The sequence below is a fragment of the Micropterus salmoides genome, unplaced genomic scaffold (genome assembly GCF_014851395.1).
Source record: "Micropterus salmoides isolate LMB-PRFRI ecotype aquatic unplaced genomic scaffold, ASM1485139v1 Ms_hic_scaffold_20, whole genome shotgun sequence".
NCBI classification, from domain to species: domain Eukaryota; kingdom Metazoa; phylum Chordata; class Actinopteri; order Centrarchiformes; family Centrarchidae; genus Micropterus; species Micropterus salmoides.
The window spans coordinates 9,254,122-9,276,764 of NW_024041151.1; the positions used below are offsets into that span (position 1 = coordinate 9,254,122).

General features: G+C 41.0%; 1 protein-coding gene across 3 annotated transcripts in view; it reads left to right on the forward strand.

Annotated features, from left to right (window-relative positions):
* The window catches only part of col5a1 (procollagen, type V, alpha 1), a 74,783-nt gene extending 57,435 nt beyond the window's left edge, over positions 1 to 17,348 (forward strand). The window contains exons 39-66 of one of the 3 annotated variants that reach the window (XM_038732961.1): positions 106 to 213; positions 380 to 469; positions 1,027 to 1,080; positions 1,382 to 1,489; positions 1,586 to 1,693; positions 2,812 to 2,865; positions 3,020 to 3,073; positions 3,185 to 3,292; positions 3,380 to 3,433; positions 3,563 to 3,670; positions 5,933 to 5,986; positions 6,184 to 6,291; positions 6,487 to 6,540; positions 6,657 to 6,710; positions 6,839 to 6,892; positions 7,002 to 7,055; positions 7,171 to 7,278; positions 7,477 to 7,530; positions 7,645 to 7,698; positions 7,944 to 8,051; positions 8,301 to 8,354; positions 8,462 to 8,497; positions 8,615 to 8,668; positions 8,829 to 9,096; positions 10,119 to 10,231; positions 11,930 to 11,998; positions 14,347 to 14,580; positions 14,781 to 14,927. In XM_038732961.1, the coding sequence (XP_038588889.1) occupies positions 106 to 213; positions 380 to 469; positions 1,027 to 1,080; positions 1,382 to 1,489; positions 1,586 to 1,693; positions 2,812 to 2,865; positions 3,020 to 3,073; positions 3,185 to 3,292; positions 3,380 to 3,433; positions 3,563 to 3,670; positions 5,933 to 5,986; positions 6,184 to 6,291; positions 6,487 to 6,540; positions 6,657 to 6,710; positions 6,839 to 6,892; positions 7,002 to 7,055; positions 7,171 to 7,278; positions 7,477 to 7,530; positions 7,645 to 7,698; positions 7,944 to 8,051; positions 8,301 to 8,354; positions 8,462 to 8,497; positions 8,615 to 8,668; positions 8,829 to 9,096; positions 10,119 to 10,231; positions 11,930 to 11,998; positions 14,347 to 14,580; positions 14,781 to 14,927 (2,523 nt within the window). Of the gene's footprint in view, positions 1 to 105; positions 214 to 379; positions 470 to 1,026; positions 1,081 to 1,381; positions 1,490 to 1,585; positions 1,694 to 2,811; positions 2,866 to 3,019; positions 3,074 to 3,184; positions 3,293 to 3,379; positions 3,434 to 3,562; positions 3,671 to 5,932; positions 5,987 to 6,183; positions 6,292 to 6,486; positions 6,541 to 6,656; positions 6,711 to 6,838; positions 6,893 to 7,001; positions 7,056 to 7,170; positions 7,279 to 7,476; positions 7,531 to 7,644; positions 7,699 to 7,943; positions 8,052 to 8,300; positions 8,355 to 8,461; positions 8,498 to 8,614; positions 8,669 to 8,828; positions 9,097 to 10,118; positions 10,232 to 11,795; positions 11,865 to 11,929; positions 11,999 to 14,346; positions 14,581 to 14,780 lie in introns of all 3 variants that reach the window. The other 2 variants (XM_038732960.1, XM_038732962.1) reach the window with 2 other exon arrangements.
* The last annotated feature ends 5,295 nt before the right edge of the window (positions 17,349 to 22,643 follow it).

The following is a 22,643-nucleotide window of genomic DNA, read 5'->3' on the forward strand; positions in this document are numbered from 1 at the left end:
AAATTGCTGATTTTGCTCACAGTGTTTCTCTTCTTCGCACCTCCTCTGCAATTGGGCTTTATGCTATAGCATCCGTGATATTACTTGTTTATTTTTTAATTGTAGGGACCAACAGGTGAGACTGGACCAATGGGAGATCGGGGCCACCCTGGACCCCCAGGCCCACCTGGTGAGCAGGGTCTACCCGGAGCTGCAGGGAAAGAAGGAGCCAAGGTGAATCCTGAAGCTTTTATATTTTATCTTTTTAGTGCCCCCATCAGCGTTATACATACCTGTAATAACTGGAAGTTATTAATTTAAAGTGGAATTTGGAACATAAAAATAAAAAGACCCTAACACCGCATTCATAGGGTTAATGGCATTTTGCTTTGACCTACAGGGTGACCCTGGTCCTGCTGGCCCAGCAGGTAAGGATGGCCCACCTGGGGCAAGAGGTTTCCCTGGAGAGAGAGGTCTTCCTGGCCCTGTGGTTAGTATTGCCTTTTGCTCAGTACAGTAGCATCACACAAATTCAATATCTCTCACAGCTTGGTTATTGCATAATAGTCCTGGGCTATTAAATTGTTGTAAAACTGTGGTAAACTTCAAGAAACAGACATGATATTGGATCCCTGAGTGGGCTTCAGAAGAGGAACAGTGTGCTCTGGGCTGTTTATTTTTTTTATTTAATTTTTTTTTATTCTAACTTGACAAAGTCGTGTCCTTGTAGTTATGCAATTCTTGCTATTTTCTTACTGCTGAGTTGTTAGACAGAAATCAATGGCAGAAACAGCTTTTTGTTTAACTCTAGAATGCAGAAATGATGCGATACACCTGTTCTTTTGTAATGAAAATCGATGTTTGCAGCAGTTCTGGCAAGTCACTGTTCTTCCTGTCTGCTCTCAGCCTCCACTCTTGGGACTATAGGAGGTTTTCCGTCTCATGCTGAGCTTGTTTGAAGATAGGGAGTCCAGTGTAAGACAGGAAGTGTGCTTCCCCAACAGATGTGTTTGTTTTCTGAAGGCTTCATTTTATTTTGTTCTGCAGGGGGCCCACGGCCTAAAAGGGAATGAGGGTCCACACGGCCCACCTGGCCCTGCTGTGAGTACAATTTACTGCATCCGCATCCTCAGTTTGTCTCTTTCATTCTCTCACTCTCGCTCTCACCTTCCAGATTCTGTCTCCATCTATGGGAATTATCTTCATAGCAAAGTTTCCACCCTCAGTTGTTCCAGGCGCTTACATAATATAATGATATGCACAGCTACTTACATAAGAGAGGTCTGACCTATTTGGTAGGGTAGATATGCCTGATAGTAGTGATTATGTTTCAGTGTTAAAACTTTGATGTCTTTGATATTTTTTGCTCAGTTACTCTTATTGCTGTGCGTTGGTGCTGTAGGGTTCTCCTGGTGAGCGTGGTCCTGCTGGCCCAGCCGGACCTACAGGTCTGCCTGGACGTCCTGGCCCCCAGGGACCTCCAGGCCCTGCTGGAGAGAAAGGCGGACCGGTAAGAATATCATATTATAGAGATTTCTGCAACATACAGAAACATTTCACAGATTAAGCATGGCTGACAACATGGTATTATGAACAAATATTTCAGGGAGAGAAAGGACCTCAAGGCCCAGCTGGAAGAGATGGCATTCAGGGACCTGTGGGTCTGCCAGGACCTGGAGGACCTCCTGGACCACCTGGGGAGGACGGCGACAAAGTGAGCCCATTTTCATGTGTTCTCCTCCAAGTGAAGAGAAATATAATAAAATTTAGTAAAGCTGCATGGGAGCTTTAATTTTTTGAGCACACACACTAATATACAGATCACGTACACTTACGACCTAACATAGACACTAAACTTTGCAGTTGAGCTCTAAGCCAGATACCTTCTCTTGTTTTTCCCTGTGACCTTAAACTTTCTAAGGGGAATTTGTCTGACAGAGTTTACATCGATTAACAGATCTTTAAAAGGCAAACCTGCCTTGTTTTAGCTTTGTTCCCTTCCATGCCAACAGACCGAGGAGAGGGAAGGATTTTGTGGCAATGACAGAATACGTGAAAGTGACCCTCCAGTATTCAGAAGCGAGACCAACGCCTCATCCTCTCTAAAAACATTTGCAGGAAGATCAGCCACGGAGATACTCAGAGGATAATCTCTTATCCTTTGAAGAACGCCTCAGCTCTTAACTGGCCTTACAATGGTCCCCGCGGTGCAGACGGACACAGAGAATAAAGAGGGTATTTGCCATGCAGATAAAAAGGATCTAGCAAGCTAATGTTTACACACATATAGACACTTTCTCATGATAAGTCAACAAACAACTCCAAGGCCTTTATTTTTAAGAGACTAATACTGCCTCACAAAAAGCATTGTCTGACTCAAACCCAAAAGTAAATGCCTTTGGCTTAGGCCGTTATTAACATTATTTCTCCAAACACCCACAGCATGTGGAGGCTTTGAAAGAATGGTGCAAGGTTCTTCGCTCTGGGAATGCTGGTGCAGGCAGGTTGAGATGGGACTGATTATTCTGTTTTGGCTGCTAGTAGCGCCAGTGACTCAACACTCATGATAAGCTCCCCTCAGATGTCATCTATATATGTCATAATTTGTCAGAGAACTCGAGATGTGCTTCAAATATCCATAGACAGATGTCAAAAAAATGTTTTATCAAAGGTGGGATTTAGCTGAGTTTAGGTTTTTATCGTGCTTTGAAATGTCAGTTTCTGTTCTGGGGAGTGTAATAATTTAACTTTATTCATTGTTACATTTTATCTCCCTGCCACTTGCCACAATTTCATATGTCTTCATTTTACACTGATCATTTTGTTCCACAGGGAGAGCTTGGAGAGCCAGGCCAGAAAGGAAGCAAGGGTGACAAAGGAGAACATGTAAGTTGTTTATTTGCAGCGTTATCATAAATATATAATTTTGCAGCCTGCGATCGTAAGGCTAATTCATTTAGATTCATGGGTTTTAAAAGGTTTGAGTAGTGAAGGATACAATCGTTGATCGTCCTTTTGATGTGTTCCTTCTCCTCTGCAGGGTCCACCTGGTCCTACCGGCCCTCAAGGACCTGTTGGAGCACCTGGTCCTGCTGTAAGTGTCTGGTTTTCATTTGGTGTTAAGATCATTCAACGCCTCATCTACTGCATCTGTTAGACCAGCAGAGCCAACAACCCGTGTATCTCCTGATTGTGACCACTTCAGGGTGCAGATGGTGAGCCTGGTCCCAGAGGTCAGCAGGGTCTATTTGGCCAAAAGGGAGATGAAGGATCAAGAGGATTCCCCGGACCTCCAGGCCCAGTCGGGCTACAGGTGTGAACTGCAATCAGAAACACACTGATGAACTATGGTCAAATGTTATCATTAAGAAACATTGAGACAATATGATTAACTCCTCAGGGCTTGCCTGGTCCACCTGGTGAGAAAGGTGAAACTGGAGACGTTGGTCAAATGGTAAGGGCTTGATTGAGAATACAGATTTTTAAACTTTTTAAGTGACTGTGTTATTATCCAATAGGTTACATTACAAGTTTGCAGCTGAAGTGTCTTTATTCATTAGACTATATCCTCTCCTCTGTGTAGGGTCCACCCGGTCCTCCTGGTCCCAGAGGCCCCTCAGGACCCCCAGGAGCCGATGGTCCTCAGGGACCTCCTGGTGGTATTGGAAACCCTGGTTCTGTTGGAGAAAAGGTAAACCTCTCTTCAGTTTGTAGTTCGATCACTTTTCCTGTGCTTGTCCATGTTCTGTAACTTTGTTGCTCCAGATGACCCCCAATTCTCTGAGGTGGGTGGTGTGGTGCAGCTGAGGTTGCGTTTATGTAGGTCAGGTAGCATAATGCTGTGTTGATGGCTTTTTTTAAGGGGGCAGGAAATTGCACCTGCCACGTCTTTAGTTGCCGTAAGTGTAAACACCGACATCTCCAAAGTCCCATAAACTCCTCTTAGTTATGTTGTTTGGTGCGTCTTTTCATTTGATGGTAATTGTATCTGTCCTGCAGGAAATTAAGGAAATCACTTTAGTAAACAAAAATTTTGATTAAAATGTATTTTATTTAACTTTATGCAATTCTGCACCCTAATCGCACATATCATTGTCTACCAAACCAGTTTTGTGCACATAATTATATAGAGAAATTGTGATTTAATTGTCTCCTGGAACATTTATTTTAACTGCAAAAAATACATCACCTACCCAATACTGTATTTGGACTGCTGTATAAGCTTGGAGAAGCTAGCATGGACTGAAACTATCTATGGCTTTTAAAGTGGACTAGAGGAGCTGTTGATGTGATTGGTCATTATGTAAGCCCACTCAATCTGCTGAAATGTATTCCTTCAATTGACAATGTATTCATCGTCCAGCCTATGTGATCCAGATTGCACCTGGCCCCATTCCAAAAAAGTGAAAAGTGCAATGCCCCTCTAGATGTGAAGTTTTAAAATATAGATTTTGCCGTTTTTCCCAAGAAGTAAACAACATAACAAAGGACCACAAGTTGGCTTAATGTTACAAATCCCAGATCACTATTGCACATGCCTGTGTGCCTGTGAGTGGTTTTTCTAACACTTTAGAAGAGATAGAGTCAGTGTGCGAACAGTTTCTTTGAGTGCTCTGTGGTAAAGACTGTGAATGATACCTCTTTAAAAGGCTTTTGCAGCCATTAATATTGCCCATGCTTATTTATTTGATACCCTTTGAAATGGGACATTTTTTTCTGCCGCAGACTGACAAATGCACTGCAAATCTACTGGACAGGCTGTCATCCCCGACAGTACTGTTGATAGGTGGAGAGTGTGTGAATGTATACTCAAAGTCACTGTACTTGCAATTCTAAGATGATAAATGCATTATTGAAGGCAAGGTGGCTCAGAAAATCAACTCCTGCTCTTTATTTGTTAAAGCCTTTTCAGCGTTTGCATCTGCTGGACTGCAGTGCTGTGCACCTTCTCCTCACATTTCTGTAGTGATGGTGTGATTTGTTTTATCTGGTTCAGTCAATAGAATCACCTTTTGGTAATTTATAATCTCCCTTAGGATAGCCGGCCCTTCTCCTGTGCAGACAAATACAGCGCTATTTTGACCTAATCGCTCTTTAGCTGATCTGGCGTTTTATTAACCAGCCCAGGGAGCTGGCAAGCAACTGAGGCTTTTTCTGAAAACACAGCCCTCATATATCTGTGATGAGCAGCTGTCTTTCATGCTCTTGTTTCCCTGTGCTCAGCAGCTTTTACTAGCAGCCCTGTGGTGAACATGAGCAGGTTATCTTAAGGATGGAGTCAACATGGCAAAATTGCATAAAGGCCAGTGTACACTCCTAATACAGCTGGATCAGTCTAAACAGGCATACCAACTGCTTAGAGTAGATTTCTTGACAGCAAATAGAGAGGTTTTGGAACATAGCCACACACTAAATTAGAGTATCAGTTGGTGTTAACAATACAGAGCTGTTGTTCATGCTAGAGAGAATCTGGGTATACTTATCACAACACATTCCCTCACAGCTTCTCATTGGCTCTGCAGAGTTGGTCTATCGATTGGCTCCCTGTCTCCCAAACGTGACATTGGCTAATATTTTTCCCTGAAACAGGTGTGGCAGACTGCATCTGCAGTACACCCCAGCAGGGAGGATGGTAGGCTTATGTGACAGTGAGTAACGGTAGTGCCTGCTGTATAGGTGAGTACACAGGGCAACTATCCAATATGGCAGGAGGAAAAGGACAAGATATATGTGCAGGGTCCAGGGAAAACAGTGAGGTCAGAGCCCTCCTGTGCTTCAGCCACCCAATCCGCCTTCACTTGATGGATTGAAATCTCTTGTGTCATCTCTTTCTATCCCCATATGGGTGACAAGGGCACTGGGACAGTTAGGGCTACTGTCAATGATGGGATTTTTAGAACCATGTTGGATCAACAGTCTCTCTCTCTCTCTTGCTCTCTCTCTGTCTTATCAGGGAGATGCTGGTGAAACAGGAGAGCCAGGTCTTCAGGGAGAAGTTGGCCCACCAGTGAGTTATCTGATTACTACTCTATTTTTACAAAGAAAAACTAATATTTTAATACCTAAGAAAAGGAGTCATTGCTGGTTAATAGCTATACTACAGTGACTAAAAAGTATAATGAGGCTTTTTTATGCTTTGAAGTTTACATGTTTTCAACTAGCATCTCTGAATTAGAATTACGAGCAAACCGGTTACTGTTCCAGGGCCCAAGAGGAGAGCGAGGAGAAAAGGGAGAGTCCGGTCCGGCTGGTGCAGCTGGACCTCCTGGCCCTAAGGGTCCCCCTGGAGATGATGGTCCCAAAGGCAGCCCAGTACGTCTTTTTTTCCACCTTGGACTTCAGCAAATACATTTTATTGTATAAATTAGTGAACTCTCACCACTGATTTGACCTCACACAAAGGATGACCATTGTTACCCTAAGCTAAAGAATTTTGTTCTTAGCTGGCTTGTGTGTTTAATAAAAGTAAAAAAATATATAAGTAATGCGAATGATATTGATTTTCAGGGTCCAAGTGGTTTCCCCGGTGACCCTGGCCCCCCTGGAGAGCCTGGTCCTGCTGTACGTATGGCATGAGTCATCAGCTTAGCTGCGAATGAATTGTGCAAACTTTATTCTTTACAGTTTGTTTCTGATTCAGTGCAGCACGACTGAGACTCTGTTCAATTCTTATGCAGGGGTTAGACGGTCCAGCCGGTGACAAGGGAGATGATGGAGAGCCTGGTCAGCCTGTGAGTGTTATGTAGCAATTGCACAGCTCTGTTTGTAATTTCCAAAAAAGGAAGTATTTTATGAAAATTGCCATTTAAATTACAACATGAATACTGTTTAATTTTCATGTCATTAAAATTCAAACTAGGGTTCTCCTGGACCCACTGGAGAGTCTGGTCCCTCCGGACCACCAGGAAAGAGAGTAAGTACTGTCCTGTGCTCTCTTGCAAAATCATATCAATGTCAAAATGGTAAAATGTTTAGTCTTTGTATTCCACAATATTAATCTCTGTGATACTTATTTTAAATAGGGCCCACCTGGATTAGCAGGACCTGAGGGAAGACAAGGAGAGAAGGGAGCCAAGGTAACACCTCCAACAAATACAGATTTTCTATTTACGTAGTACACCAACCATGTCAAGCAAACAACAAACGAGCAAGAATCAAATGGTTTGTGTGTATCCTGTTTTTGTGTGAAAGGGAGAGTCTGGCTTGGAAGGTCCCCAAGGAAAGACAGGTCCTGTTGGTCCTCAAGGATCACCCGGCAAGCCCGGTTCTGAAGGCCTAAGGGGTATCCCTGGCCCTGTTGTAAGTAGTGTTTTTCACATTCACACTAATCACAGTCATATTTTGCTGTTGTGTGGTATTGTTAGAACAGCTTATTGAGCATGTGTACATAAAGGGTTTTCAAGGAGCTGCTGAACATAAAGGAGCTTCACTGTTTATAGAAACGTGTTTTCTAATGAGCCAGAGCTAAAGACCCTGTGTAATTGGTATTCTCTGTAGGGAGAACAAGGTCTACCTGGTTCTCCAGGCCCTGATGGACCTCCCGGACCTATGGTGAGTAGAAGTGACTCCTGGCCTTTTAACAGAGGTATCTCACAGAATGTGTGCCACTGATCTAAATCCTCATTCAACAGTTATGTCCTCTCCAATGTGTCATCCCTCTCACAGGGACCTCCTGGTTTACCCGGTTTGAAAGGTGACTCTGGTGTGAAAGGAGAAAAGGTGAGCCACTCCAGCACCTGCCCAATTGAATGTTTTGATGTAGAGCTTAACTCTAATGCTCTAATAAGAGTAATGGACCTATTTACTAACAGATTGATTATGTCCGTTTTTTGCCTCCAGTCATCAAATCATTACCCTAATGATTAGAGGGTGTGCCAGATAGATTAGTATATGGCTAATGTTTGTGATGGTGTATTATTGACTTGTTGTATTGATGATATGTGCATGTTGTTCTCTGCCCCCAGGGCCATCCGGGTCTTATTGGTCTTATCGGACCCCCAGGTGAACAGGGAGAAAAGGGTGACAGGGGACTCCCTGGTCCTTCAGGATCACCTGGTTCCAAAGGAGATAATGTAAGTAAACAAAACTAGACTGGAGTTGTGTTGAAAAGCCTACACATGCACTTTCTGTACACCAAGAACAGACTGTGAATTTTGTAGAAGAGGTATTTGTGCCAATAATTAGCCCACTGAAAGTTATTGATAACCTTTAGCACAGGCAAAATGTAGTCACCACGGTTAATATGCCTCATGTGAGTCCATGCTGCTTCAGTTGTCACGCAACAGTTATGGATTCACACACACTCTCTTTTTTTCCTTTAGGGTATTGCTGGTCCTTCAGGTCCACTTGGTCCACTTGGTCCACCCGGATTACCTGTAAGACTATACTCATTATCGTGTCTTGTACAGCAGCATGTGTGTAACTGAATAGCGTCTAATGTCTGAGCCAATATTGATTACTTGGTCTTTTTTTTTTTCTGTAGGGTCCTCCTGGTCCCAAAGGAGCTAAAGGGTCATCAGTAAGTGTTTTGCTGAAAGCTGCATTCCATCTGAAACAGTAACAAGCATTTATTGTGAATCTCATCAAATCAATTTGTCGTTTAAGATCAATCATTGCTTTAATTTGTCCTGCCCAGGGTCAAACTGGACCAAAGGGAGAGACTGGTACACCTGGACCTCCTGGCCCTCCTGTAAGCCAGTGCACCAGACTTTTGAATTTGACTCCATCATCATTTTGTATCTTGTCCATAAAACTAAGGAGATAATGACTCACATTAAGGATATTTACATAATTGCCATCCATATCTCTGACTGCCACTTGTCTCTCGTCCTTTCATCTCTCCATAACAGGGCCCTCCCGGCGATGTTATCCACCCACTCCCCATACAGTCTAACATTAAGGGCAGAACTCGTAGGAACATCGATGCCAGCCAGGTGGTGGACGACGCAGCCGTGGATGCCAACTACAAGGACTACGATGACGGCATGGAGGAAATCTTTGGCTCACTCAACTCCCTTAAGCTGGAGATCGAGCAGATGAAGCATCCGCTGGGCACACAGAGCAACCCTGCTCGTACCTGCAAGGACCTGCAGCTCTGCCACCCTGATTTCCCTGATGGTTTGTACTTCATCTAAAATAAAGCATGAGGTCTATTGTCTAATCCTTCCTCTCCATAATTTCTGCACTGAAAGGGCAGGGTTTTGTAGAAATGTTGAAGATAAGAAAATCCCACCGGACAATACTTTCATGTTTATAGGCCCTGTCCATATGCTATGTGAATTAAAGCTCTCTTGTGTGGCTGCACCCATGTGAAATACATTAGTATACACCCAGACATTTATGAGCATCAGCTAAATCCAAGGTTAGCTAAATTGACATTCTGGGCACGGATACACAGGGTACTATGCCCTGTTCTGGATACACTATACAATATTGGGTTGGTAAATGGCCATAGTGGAATAGTGCTTGGGAATCAACTAGACCTTGATAAGTAAAAAAATAATATTTAAATAATTGGTTGCTATTTTGAATATATTTTTCTAACAAAAATGCCAAACTTTCCCAATTTCCAGCTTGTTATTTGTGAGGATTTGCTGCTTTATGAGAAATTGAATATCTTTTGATCATCTTCGCTGGCATTTTATAGACTAAACGATCAATCGATTAATTGAGAAAATAATCATCAGCTTTATCTTTAATGAAAATGATCAGTAGTTGCCACCCTCAATCAACCATCAATCATCATTACACGCTGGATTTTGGATATTTGAGCGGCATGTATGCTTGATGCTTTCAATTGTTTACATATGGACAAGTTAATATAAGTATTTCCATTTCTGTGTAATGTTTCATCTCTGAAGAATCAAATATAATAATCACAAGATGTTTGCTAAAATATCTCCAAACGTATGTATTACTTTTAATGCTGAATTTACTAGAAAACAATTAAGAATGTGTTGTATGTTGTGTTTCACAAGATATGTTATGTTTGCCTGACATTTGGTGACTTTTAGCACAGCCCATACAATGTTAGACTCTGCCTTGACCTAAAGGAGTACCGTATAGGCTTCAAGTCATACATGCCGCTCTGTAATTGTTCTCCTCCTCTCTGTGTTTTCTCCCTCTCTCCATTTCTGCAGGTCAGTACTGGATTGATCCAAACCAGGGCTGCTCTCGGGACTCCTTCAAGGTTTACTGCAACTTCACAGCAGGTGGAGAGAGCTGCATCTTCCCAGATAAGAAATCTGAAGGGGTAAGTCTGGTGGCGTGTACACAAACACTTGCACGCACACACACACAGAATGGGCAGTCAGGTTGAGGATACAGTTAACAGGAAAGGTGGGGACCAATGCTCACAAGATGATGTGGTATAAAAAAGACAAACAAAAAAAACATTCAGCCTCCCGTGTGTGATTTGATTGTCAGTAAAGTAATGTAAACTGAATACTCCAGATAAGTGAATAGTTTTCTTTTTTTTTCAACACATCTGGGACTAACCACCTTACATACTGTAAAAATAACCACAATATCTCAAGATAACGCTAGATGCAACAAACTCTATCGTACCTACACATGTAACCATATAATTAGCCTCCATGAGATTACCTGATGTGTTGTTACCAAGAATATGTGGGAGATGACTCGACAGAACTGCCTGCATTGCCCATGAGAGCCAAAGTTATTTTGCAAACATGCTAAATCTCAGTTAAGTTCTGACAGTTGGTAACTGCAGGGACACAACACTCGCATTCGCTCTAACTCATCCATACTCTATTGTTTCAGTGCCATTTTTAGATAGAATGCCATTAAGGACTTTATCACATGTAAAGCCTTTGGCAGGTGACAGCCACTTTGAGAAGATATTTGGTTCATTATGCATGAGTGTGTAGAGGAGAGGAGAGTAGCAGAGTGGTGAAACACTGGGAACACTGCCTCTGACAAGTCGGGGGTTGTGTAATAGCACAGTGCTACAGCCATTTTAATGATCCCACTCACCAAGCCTCAGAGGAGCGGGAGTTTGCTTAAGCTTAGAATAATGAAGCAGACTTTTTATAGCGTGCTGGTGATGGGCTGCTCTCATTTGTGTCCGGGGTAAAAAGAAAAGCCTGTGCTGTCACTCTTTGCACAGGGACTGCAGACACTCCCACATGCGTTTAGATTGGCACAGCAAGGATATATATTTCCTTCTCTACTCTGTCCACTCCAGTGAAAACAACTGAAGGTTACCTTCAAGGCAGCATGGGTCTAATGTATGCCACCTCCCAGCGTTAAGCGATCTCCGGCTCATCATTCATTAACGCATTAAGCTATTGATGACAGTTCCATATCAAACCCTGCTATCTAATTATAGAGAAATTCATCATTGTCATAGCTGAGACCATTAGAGCTGTGCCCTGTTGGTCAATTCACAGCTTTTAATGGCATAACAAAGTCAGTACACCATGGCTGCACAGCACCAACACTGAACAGCAGGGATAGAGGCCGTGGTATAAGCGCTCCTTGCAGGCGATCATTTCTTAATTAATCACTGTGTACTCATGAATTTTTCAGATGCAATTAGCTGCCAGCTACAGTTTGTACTGTACAAAATGGCATAATGGCTTACTAAAATATTTTGCCCTGGACCCGTTGGTCTGGTTGATACCACTGAATATTGTTTCAGGTCTGGAAGACTCCTCAGACGACTAACAGGAGGAGAAAGAGGGCAGAAAGAAAAAGCTATGAGGGGATGTGTTTCTGTCAGATCGGTTTTCTTTCTTTAACACTGCTTTTTTTCCCTCCTACTCCTCTGCTTCTCTGTCGATCCATGCCCCCAGGCTAGGCTCACATCCTGGGTAAAGGAGAATCCCGGCTCCTGGTTCAGTGAATTCAAACGTGGTAAACTGGTAAGCCAGACTTCCGACTTTCCCAAGTCTTTTTCCCTTCCCTGAATGCCTCTTATATTTTACAGAGCAAAATGGCAAAATGGCCCAAAGACTCGCCAGGCACATGGTATAGTCACTACAAGAGAGGTTCTGTGGTAAGTGGCCCCGCCTGCGGCCCCAGAGTCCTTGCTGAGGCCTGGACTCTGAGTGCCTAAGGCTCTGCATGGTTCTGGTTCTGCCCTACAAAGTATGTATATGCATTGGCACTGTGCTTGTTGGTTGTTCCATTATTGTGGTGCATGATTCAGCACGAGCAGCGCTCAATTTCAGTCCAACGACATAGGTGATGCTCTTACGAGACAATGAAGAGGTTGGTTGACCATACGGGCAAAATTTGCTTGTGGTGAAGCAATAAATTTGGCATCTAATGAAGTTAAACAGATGGAAAACAATGTACTACTCTTTCACTGTTTAAATTCTTGACTGTATATCCATTCTGTGACACCTCTGCTACATGGAGAGCATCTCCTAAGAGTGACTGTGTGCCTTGACACTCCCATGACTCAAGAAGCATTAGCATATTTATACACAGCTAATTTAATAGTGCAGACAACAACACCTGAGAGTAAATATATGACTTTCCAAACACATTAGATTTTTTAGTTGTAGATCTTCAGTTCCTGCCTCAGCAGGTCGTCCATCCTTCACAAAGGGAGAAAATAAGTCTCATTCAATCTGCGCTGCAGCCATTAATTCAGCTGCACCCACATTCCCAGTGTCTCCCTTAAACACTGCTTAGATCTGGCGGCGTAGTGAGTCAAACAGGTCAGGCACTCAGTCACCACCCAGGGGCATCTGGGAACTCAGTCACTGTTGACTTGCGGCTGTGATGATAAAGAGGTAATGTTTCTCTGGCGATGTTGGGCTGGATCCACACGCTGTGCGGGGCAGGGAGGAAGGGGATGAAAAGTGGTGGGGTAAATGAGAAAAGCATGGTACTACCCACCCACTCTGAGGATTTAAACATCAGAAGAGTTTTTACTTTGATCCACAGTGTTGACACTCAGACACACATTGCAGAACAAAGTCTTCCTTGTTTATATCTTGTGGTTAATTAGCTAATTAAATCAATCAGTGGCGCTAAATTGTCGCACAAATAGATGTAGAAGATGATTAGATCTCTGTTAATGTCAAGTTTGAGTGTCAGCACACTGGGTTTGTATATGCATGTGTGCTGAGGCGTGTATCTGTGTGTGTGTGTGTGTGAGCATTTGCTTATGTCCAAGAACAAGTCGAGTAAGAACACATGCAGACTCACAGACGGTTGGGTCTGCTCTGGCTGCATGGCACGGATGCTGCATGCGCTCTACTCTCAGTAAGTCCTGTTTGTCTGAAAGACGACGTGACCGTGTGGCTCGATGGGATTCCTGATGGTTGGTATGCAGAATGTCACCCGTGGACAATAAACTGAACCATGACTGGTTCCAAACCAGCTGTCTTATCGGTCAGGATTACAGAGCACTATAATCAGCTTATTAGATATCTCAGTTTTCTGTAACATGAGCTCAAAAAGCAAAATCTAGGTTAATTATAGGTTAATTACCAGGCAGTTAACATATCATTACTGTAACATATTTACCATTAAGATAATTACATTTTCATGTACTTGCCATAATTTGCACTTATTGGATATATATTTTACATAATTACATAATCAAGACTTAAATTAGGTGTTCAGTTATGCTTATTTTTTGTATTTTGAAGGCAGATTTTTCCATATTAAGCCTCACACATTAGTACAGCTTTCAGGCATTTTATCTTGAAAATATTTAGCACTCTTCCTCTATCATCACCCGATCTATTGTTTAAGAATGTGTACTTTATATGGTGGGTAAAATTCAATATTTTTTTATTGTCAACAAATCCCTATGAAAAGACCAAAACCAACAAAGAATGCACCTTTTCCCTCCTGTGTGAGTAACATTTGCTAGAAGTTGCCAGTATCCAGTTTTTTAAGGAAATGAGTCTTTTAAAAAATGTGAACTATATATTTGTGACAATAGGAATGAGTGAGCTTGGCGCTGAGTGCCACTAGCAGGATAGGTAAGTTGGAAAGCATAGCAGTAGAGAAAAACTCACACATTGTTGGTATTGGTCTTTTAATGGGATTTATTGACGGTAAGAAAAAAAAATAGAATAACCAGTCTTATCATTCAATGATCAGGTCAATATGAGGTCCTGTGTTTTCTAAGAATTAGAAGAGAAACACATTCTAGACACCGAAACACAGCAGTGAAAACAGGACTGCAAATTACTAGTCTTAAATTAAATTGGCTCCCAAAAGACAAAAAAAACTGCACAGTATAGATATAAAACTGGGTTCAGTAAATCTTTTTAGGATATTCAGGATGTTCTTCCTCTCAGCCCACTAATTCTTTACTCTGGTCCCTTCTCCCGGTGTTACGTTTTTGATGCTCAACCCCGTCTGTGTTCCTTTTTGCAGCTCTCCTACGTGGATGCGGAGGGCAGCCCCATTGGCGTGGTCCAGATGACCTTCTTGCGGTTGCTGAGCGCGGCAGCCAAGCAGAACCTGACATACAACTGCTACCAGTCGGTGGCCTGGCACGACCAGGACCAGGATAACTATGACAAGGCCATCCGCTTCCTGGGCTCCAATGATGAGGAGATGTCTTATGATAACAACCCCTACATCCGCGCCCTGGTTGATGGCTGTGCAGTAAGTCAAAGAGATGTGTGTGTGTGTGTGTGTGTGTGTGTGTGTGCTCCTTTGATGAATGCCGTCAGAAAATTATATTCCTCTTGTTTTTGTAGAGGCTCATTCAATAAGAGCCTTGCAAAACTGTGTGATGTTTTCATTTTTAAAGAATATCTTTGAACACTAAGTCTCCCTCCTGCTGTGTCTCTTCTCTTCGACAGTTGAAAAAGGGCTATGAAAAGACAGTACTTGAGATCAACACACCAAAGGTGGAACAGGTGCCATTTGTGGACATCATGTTCAACGACTTTGGCGGTTCCACGCAGAAGTTCGGATTCGAAGTGGGCCCTGTCTGTTTCATGGGCTAAGACTGTTTACTGAGCAAATGGAGAAAAAAAAGCATATAATTGTTTTCTCAGAAAAAAAAAACATTTGAAAAAGAATAGGACAATTCTATTTGTAAAAAAGTTACTTTTTTCCATAAAGCAACAAGTATGAGTAAAATGAAATCAAGTTGAGAATACAGTGAAATTCTATAGGAATAGAGGAAAACAAAATAACCTTGAAACCTCAGTGTGCCTTCTCCATCACATGCAAGTTTTGAAACTGGATGTCAGGTCCTGCCTCCTACACAACACACTCGCGCGTAACAAAACCCTAGCCCCATGTCATCACACTTGATTTAGCCTCTGTTTTTTTTTTTTGACCCAAACAACGAAGGCGACCCTGAGAGCTGCAGCCGGTCCAGATGCTCGCAGTATTTTCCATGGACTCCATCTGATTTGGCCCTTTTCTTTTCTTCAGTTCTGATCTCATGTTTTTCCCTCATCTCCCTGGCTTTTTTCCACTTGCCTGTTTGTTTGCTCATTCACTACAGGAGCTTTGTTTGTGCATAATTGTCTCCCCATTCTCTTAGAATGGATCTTATATATAAATATATATAAATAATTTTAATGTTTGTAAGTACATTCTGTATATTGTTCCTGGTAATGTTTATTGCTTCTGGCTTCAAAACATGCATGTGACTTTATTAATTGTGAGGTAGGAGACAATGGATACGGGGATAACATCTAAATTGTAGAAATATATCGAAAGTGAGGAAATTTGACTTGTAAATTGAAAAACAAAACAAAATTTGGGAAGTCCTGTCTTGTTGCAGTTGTGGAGCACACCTTGTTGTAATTTAAAAACAGAATGGAAATAAAAGACAAAAACAAGCTCTGTGATATTATGTGACAGTTTGATTTGCATAACGAACAAAAATAATACATTCCTCCTTTTGTGCCCTCTGAACAGAACACCTACCTTGGTGGCAATATCATTAACTTAATAAACAGCTTCTGTTTTTTTATACTCAACTATCTGACTATGCAATGGGAGATGATGTCACATTTTAATGAAAACACAAAGAAATCAAAACATAGGTGCTATTTTCTTTCTTCTGTGGTGCTATGTATTTTTCTAGTTTTTGTTGTTTGAATGAAAGGAAATTTGTGGTGATAATATTTCCATCACCAGCATCACCCTTGACTCTCTTGACCACCACGTCTGACGCAGGTGGATCTTTGCTGCATCCATTTTGTTTTGTTTTTTGTTCAGCTGTGGTGTTTGCATGCCATTTCTCTACATATCCACTCACAGATCAGTGCAGCATGGCGGCGGTATGTTATCTCCTGCTTCAGCGGACAGCACAGATATGAAACATGTACCAAATGTTGGAATAACAGGAGGAAACTAAGATGGTGCTGTTGGCTTTGCGTATCATTGCTCTAAGACGCTGCATTATGGCTCTTGCTGTTGGATCATCTGTGCAACATCAAACTGATGGAGTTGGGAAGTGGACATGTGGTGATTGGGCCTAAGGGATATGGTCCAAAGTTTGGTGTATGAAACCCTAAACACTGCCACCAAAGATTTTTACGAATATATTTAGCTTTAAGGGCCATGGTGGTTTGAAATATTTTATTTTTTAATGGGAAACAACTTGAAAAGTATTTTTCTTGATTTAATCACAGGAGAAGCAGGCCACCAAATTAGAAAGATGAAAGGGTTTGATTATGCAGTGTCAAAAATTGCTTGTTGGTCTACTATTTTTGCCCTTATTGTAATTATGCTCTGTTCAAACTATGCACTCTCTATGCTTATGACCACTAGTATCTACCACAGAATTTTACAGCCCTTCATACATAGGTTTGTTTCCTTTTTTTTATCTTCAAATATGTGACTTGAACCATTTCTATTAAGATAACTCAATATTGCTTGTAGATCTTTGGCTTTATTTGTCGTTGTGATGCAGTACACCTAAATTTAACACTTTGCTCTCAATAAAAAGGACAAACAAATTTTTGTACATTTCCAGAACCAGCAGTGATGCTGCCATTGTTTTTGTTTAATTTTTATTTTATTTTGTAGATTTCCGTTTATCTGTTTGTTTGTTTTCACAGTCTTGTCAAACCTGTGTAAGGATAAGAGGATAGAAGTTATATTGGTTTTTATGTCAATAAATTCAAGTTTACTGTGGCCATCCACTCTTGTATGTCTTTTGAAGCATTAAAACCTATCTGTATGCATGAAATTGTAAAGTTTTTTCTCTTGTTGTTATAACTGTGTAGAGTGACATGATCTCCAGTCCACGTTTTATTCATCAGGATACATCAGTTTTTCAATGGTCATGTCCACAATTGTGAAGTGGAGAGAAAATGATGAACTTGTAACTCTACCAAAGCCAATGTTCGTTTGTAGTATATTTATTGTATTATTTAAAATAAAAAAATAAATGTTAAATGATACCATAGTGTAAGTGTAAGAGGCCCCCTCTTTACATGCACACAGGAAAACAAAAGTTATTGTCAAAAGGTTATTAATATACCGCATGCTCTTTTACACAACGTATGAGCTGGAAATGACTCCTTTTAATGGAGCCTTTCAGAATGCGTTTGGCCACATCCATTTAAATAGATCGTCCTGTGTTCATGTTAACAACCTCTGGTCAATGTGTGTGTGTCTGTGTACGAGAGAATGTGTGCTGAAAGTTGATTTTAGGTTTAAAATTAATGAATAAATGTCTGTTTAAGATGCAAATCAGGTAAGGCTACTATTAATTGCGCTACAATTTCTGTTTTAATAGTGTCACATAATTCTTGCTCAACAGAAACTCAACAAGAAAGAAGTTCTTAGGCTGCATCTCGATTGGACATGCAGTCATCCATTGAATGTTCCCTGCTGGTGCCTCAACAAAGACTTCTTAAAGAATCATTTTTGGACAACTAATGTATGTATTTCTATCACTTCCAGCTCATTCTTCTACACTGCCTGCAGCAAATTATGATAAGCCATAAAATATATGTATTATAACTCCTCCACTGTGTGCATTACATGCAAAACTTACTCTGATCATTAAAATAAACATCTTTTTAACCCAACCATGCACCACTAATTTCAATAATCTATAATCTCTAAGCTTTGATCAAAGCGGTGGTGGTGAAGATGACTTTCAGCGCTTCAATTTTCTCATTAGCAGAAAACCTTCCACAGTGCACATTAAGCCTAGCACAGCAAAACAAAAAATAAAAAGTTGTGCATGATACCATGATCAATATTTAATGCAGTGTTTACAGGATGGATTTAGGACGATCAGAATGCATGGATTCTACTGAGGCAGCATCCTGGGTGAGTAAAGCAGAAACCAAAGCTAAAAGCTAATTCCTCATCTAAGCACAGAACTACTTACAGTGCAGTGGAGATAAGTGGGACATCAAAGTGGGTTGAGGATGGGGAGAAAAAAAAAATAGCAGGTAGGGATTTAGCTCCCTCCAATTATGGCAACAGGTGATTACAATCATACAACATTTTATCAATTTATTGTATCACCAAACAGTGAAGTGTGTCCTTAATGGTGAATTTTGGATAATCTTCTTTGGGCATTAAAGAGTTCATTAAATGAAACCACCTGAGGAGCTTGACAAGGATCCCAAACACTTTTTTTTCTCTAAGCGGTTACTAGCTTCGATGTCTAACATGTACATGTATGTTACAATCTTAGCATGTTTTTTTTTTTTATGTTAAATCTTAATTTGTAAATTATCACCCGGCTATAGTTGTCAAATAAATGTAGTGGAGTATAAAATTTTATAAAATGGTCCCCGCACATTCGTTCTCCGTACAATTCTCACTAAGAAGTGATGAACTTAGAATATGACAAAGGTTGTTTGGTGTATATGTGCCACAGACTTAATGACTACACTGGCTCATTCAGGAGCTAAGAGAGTCACTGCCTGGGATTACTGCAGGCCTTTTTTGAGACAGCCCAGAAGAATAGGACACCAACCTGAATTGACTCTTCGCTAAGCCACGCCCCGAATACACAGCTGGCCAATCACTCTCTCTAACTGAGGTCCGAACACTGTCATGGCTGCGCTCCATTGATTTTAATGCAAAATGAGTTGTTTTCTAACTTTTTTTGCTGTATTTTTCCAACATATGGCAGCTGTTCCTGGGGCACTTTTAATAGTTACAGTCACTACCCAGAGATGTTGAAAGGAGAAGTATGATTTATTTCCAAAACCTAAAACAAATCCAGGAAAATGTTGGCTATCTATTGTTTCTAGATTGTTACTACTGAATTTAACATTGTAAAACCCTGCTGTTCTACCATCAAAGAATGAATAGAGACCTACCCAGCTGTGTTGATCCTTAATATCATTGTCCTCTTTCTCAATAGTCAATAATAATATGGTGGTTTGACAGCCTGAATTCAACCTGCACAATGCAACTACAAAACTATCTGCTTCTTTCTGAGATCGTTTTTTCCAAATATTAGACAATATTTCTCCAGGGAGTGCAGTAATAGACTATGGCAACACCATGATAAAAGTCCTGACAGGTCCGACAGTTTGTCAGACTTAGCAACAGTAACTAAGGGGGGCGTGGCTTAGCGAAGGGTCAATTAAATTAAATTTTATTTATTCACCACCAATTCATTACAGAAGGTTCTAAAGGGTGGTAAGAGGTCGAGTTAGTAACACGCAACAATGGGATAAGAATGCATACAGATTGGAGAGGAAGGGGAGGAGAGAGGAGCTCAGTGCATCATGGCAGGTCTCTGGCAGTCTAGGTCGTGCATAACAGCATATCCAAGGGATGGTTCAGCACTCACCCAAGCGAGTCATAGATATAAGCTTTTACAAAAAGCAAAGTCTTAAGTCTACTCTTAAATTTGTAGATGGGTGTCTGCTTCCCGAACCAAAGCTGAGACCTGATTCCGCGGGAGAGGAGTTTGATAGCTGAAGGGTCTGGCTCCCATTCTACTTTAGGAGACTCTAGGAACCTCAAGTAACCCTGCATTCTGGGAGGGCAGTGTAATAGCTTAATAAGGTACGATGAGCTCCTTAAGATATGATGGTGCCTAACCATTAAGGGCTTTGTAAGTGAGGAGAATGATTTTAAATTCTATTCTGGATTTTACAGTGGACCAGTGCAGAGAGAAGCCATTAAGGGTGAAATATGATCTCTTGTACACGTGTCACAACATTCTCGATCGTTTTGTTGTATGTGGGCGTTAAAGGACATATCCTAATCAAAAGAATTCATATGCACTGTATTGTTATTTTATAACTGATCTAGCTTCCTCTATTCTGTGATTGATTGTTAAGATGTAAACTTATTTAATTATTATATTATATATTCATTCACGCCATTCATACAGTACATGGAAGTCTAATTATTAAATGGTAGAGAGTGCTGTTAATGTGTGGTCTGGGCTAGTTATGGAGGAGCTGAAGGGTCAAGCGACACACGTTAAAAGGGAAATTTGGGATGGAGCCTGTGTTAATGTGTAATTGCTTTGAGCCTGTGGATCTTCAGCTAACAGAGCCCATTCATAACCAGGCCCCGGCACCACTGACCTACTTACATACTAATCAGATAGCGGGAGAGAGAGAGAGATAGTGTTACAACACAGGAACTGTCATATTGGGATATTAATAACAGGCTTTTCCACTCTAATAGACTTTGAGATTGAGGAGTGGCTATAGTTCAAGATGTTGGTTTTGTAATGTGATTAGGGCTGGCCACCCAAGCATTACACATAGCTGTGTCTCTCCAAAATAAGCTTAGTTTAAGCCTCCTCACCATCCCATTTAAAAAAAAAAAAAAAAACACAGTGTGCTATCATCTCTAGCAGTCTGCATTTTTATGATTGACTCCACCCACCAGCACAGCTGCAGGCCCTCAGTCTTTAGCTGATCTAACTGGATGATGCACAAGGTGTAACAGTAAAAATCTACTACAGCCTCAGACCAAGTTATCAAAAATGTAAAAAAATACAATAAAACATGTAAACTTAAATGCATGAACTCTGTAGTTCATTTTATATATTCCTTCTCACAGTTTCCCCTCATTGTTATTCAGTATTGCCTGTTAAAAAATCCCAACACAAAGGCCTAAATGCTGTTTCAAAACTAGGCAAATATAAACAGATTAAAGTCTAAACAAGTTTTCAGCCACGCTAGCAGCTCTGTGAGGCTGCTTTGAGCTAAATGCTAACATTAGTATGCTACTCTGCTCACAAATAACATTAAAATGCTTATCTTAGCCATGTTTACTATGTTCAGTGTCTTAGTTTAACATGTTAGCATTCTTACATTTGCTAATTAGTACTAAACAGCTCTGATGCTGACAGGAGTGTCAAGTAATGGGCAAATTAAAAGTTTTTTCCTGATGATGTAGGAAAGTCTGAGGGTCCCCAAAGACATTAGGAATCATCATCTAGGAACCATAAATATCTACAAAATTTTGTGCCAATTCATTTCGTAGATATTGAAATACACTGTTTCACTGGATAAGTGATAGAGGGAAAATAGAGGGGATTACTAAAGTCGCATTCATCCTCTGAGCACCATGGACATGTCACCAAAAAACTAAAATGTCAACCTGCTGGTGGCACTATAGGAGAAGTCAGGGGTTCACCAAAGTCTGTTGTATTCATCCTCCAAATGGCATGGCAATCCATCCACTTTTTGTTGAGATATTTCAGTCTGCACCAAAGTGGTGGACTGATAGACCAACATTGCCATCCTTAGAGCCATGCTGTTAGCGTGATTAAAACATACTGAAATCCTCCCATAAAATACCCACCAAATAGAATAACCTATATTAACGAATACAAACTCCTTTTGGTAAAACTTCCAAAAAATACCAGGGATATGACCTCAGTGTCCCCAAGTATAGTAATGGTTTTACATCAATGAAATTCTACTGTTGTATTGTGGGGGGGGGGTTTGCTGTTGACATTTAGAGATTTGATACTACCCTGCCACCCTTCTCAAAGTTGTGCCAGAACCTCAACTCTACTTCAACTGAGTTGCAGACAAACATGCTTTTGTCACTGCTTATATCCAAATCGAGTAAATTATGAAAAGTTATGTACTTTGTGTAGCCATATGTTGCTGCATACATCAGACATCAGTTGTGGTGTAAAAGGAAATTGCTTTTTGCATCGCCGGCTTAGGGGAGGCTTGGATTATTATGGACATGTCTTCAAAAGTGTATTAAGTTCTGTCAAAGCCACTGCACACCACACAAGTATTTCAGTCATTCTGGATGATGACACCCAGTTTCAGGTTGACACTGGGGTGAACCCTTCCTTGGTGTTCGCTGAGAACACAAACCTCCAAGAACTTAAAACAAGTACGTTTTACTGTTAATCAAAAAAAGGATCTCAATGTCACTGTCAATCAAGCACAGTCTGTACACGCCCACACAGTGCAGAGAGATCTAATCAGCTAAGTGACAACACCTGTGTGGGTATGCAGAGGCTTAAAATGAGCTGCCACAGTCTTCAGAATTTTTATTTACTTTTGCAAATTCTTGCTCATTATCTAAAGTATTTAAGCTTACCTCAAACAAGTTTATTAACTACAGCTGTGTCTGTTAAGGCTGTGACAAGCGGTGGAGGATGTCTACCAAATGAAATGAATTATATACTATGGTCTGATTTTGAGATTAATAATATATTGATCATAAGATAATACTGCCCTTTGAGAGGAGGTAAAACCAGAGATAAGAGCAGATGGGAGAGGATCGGA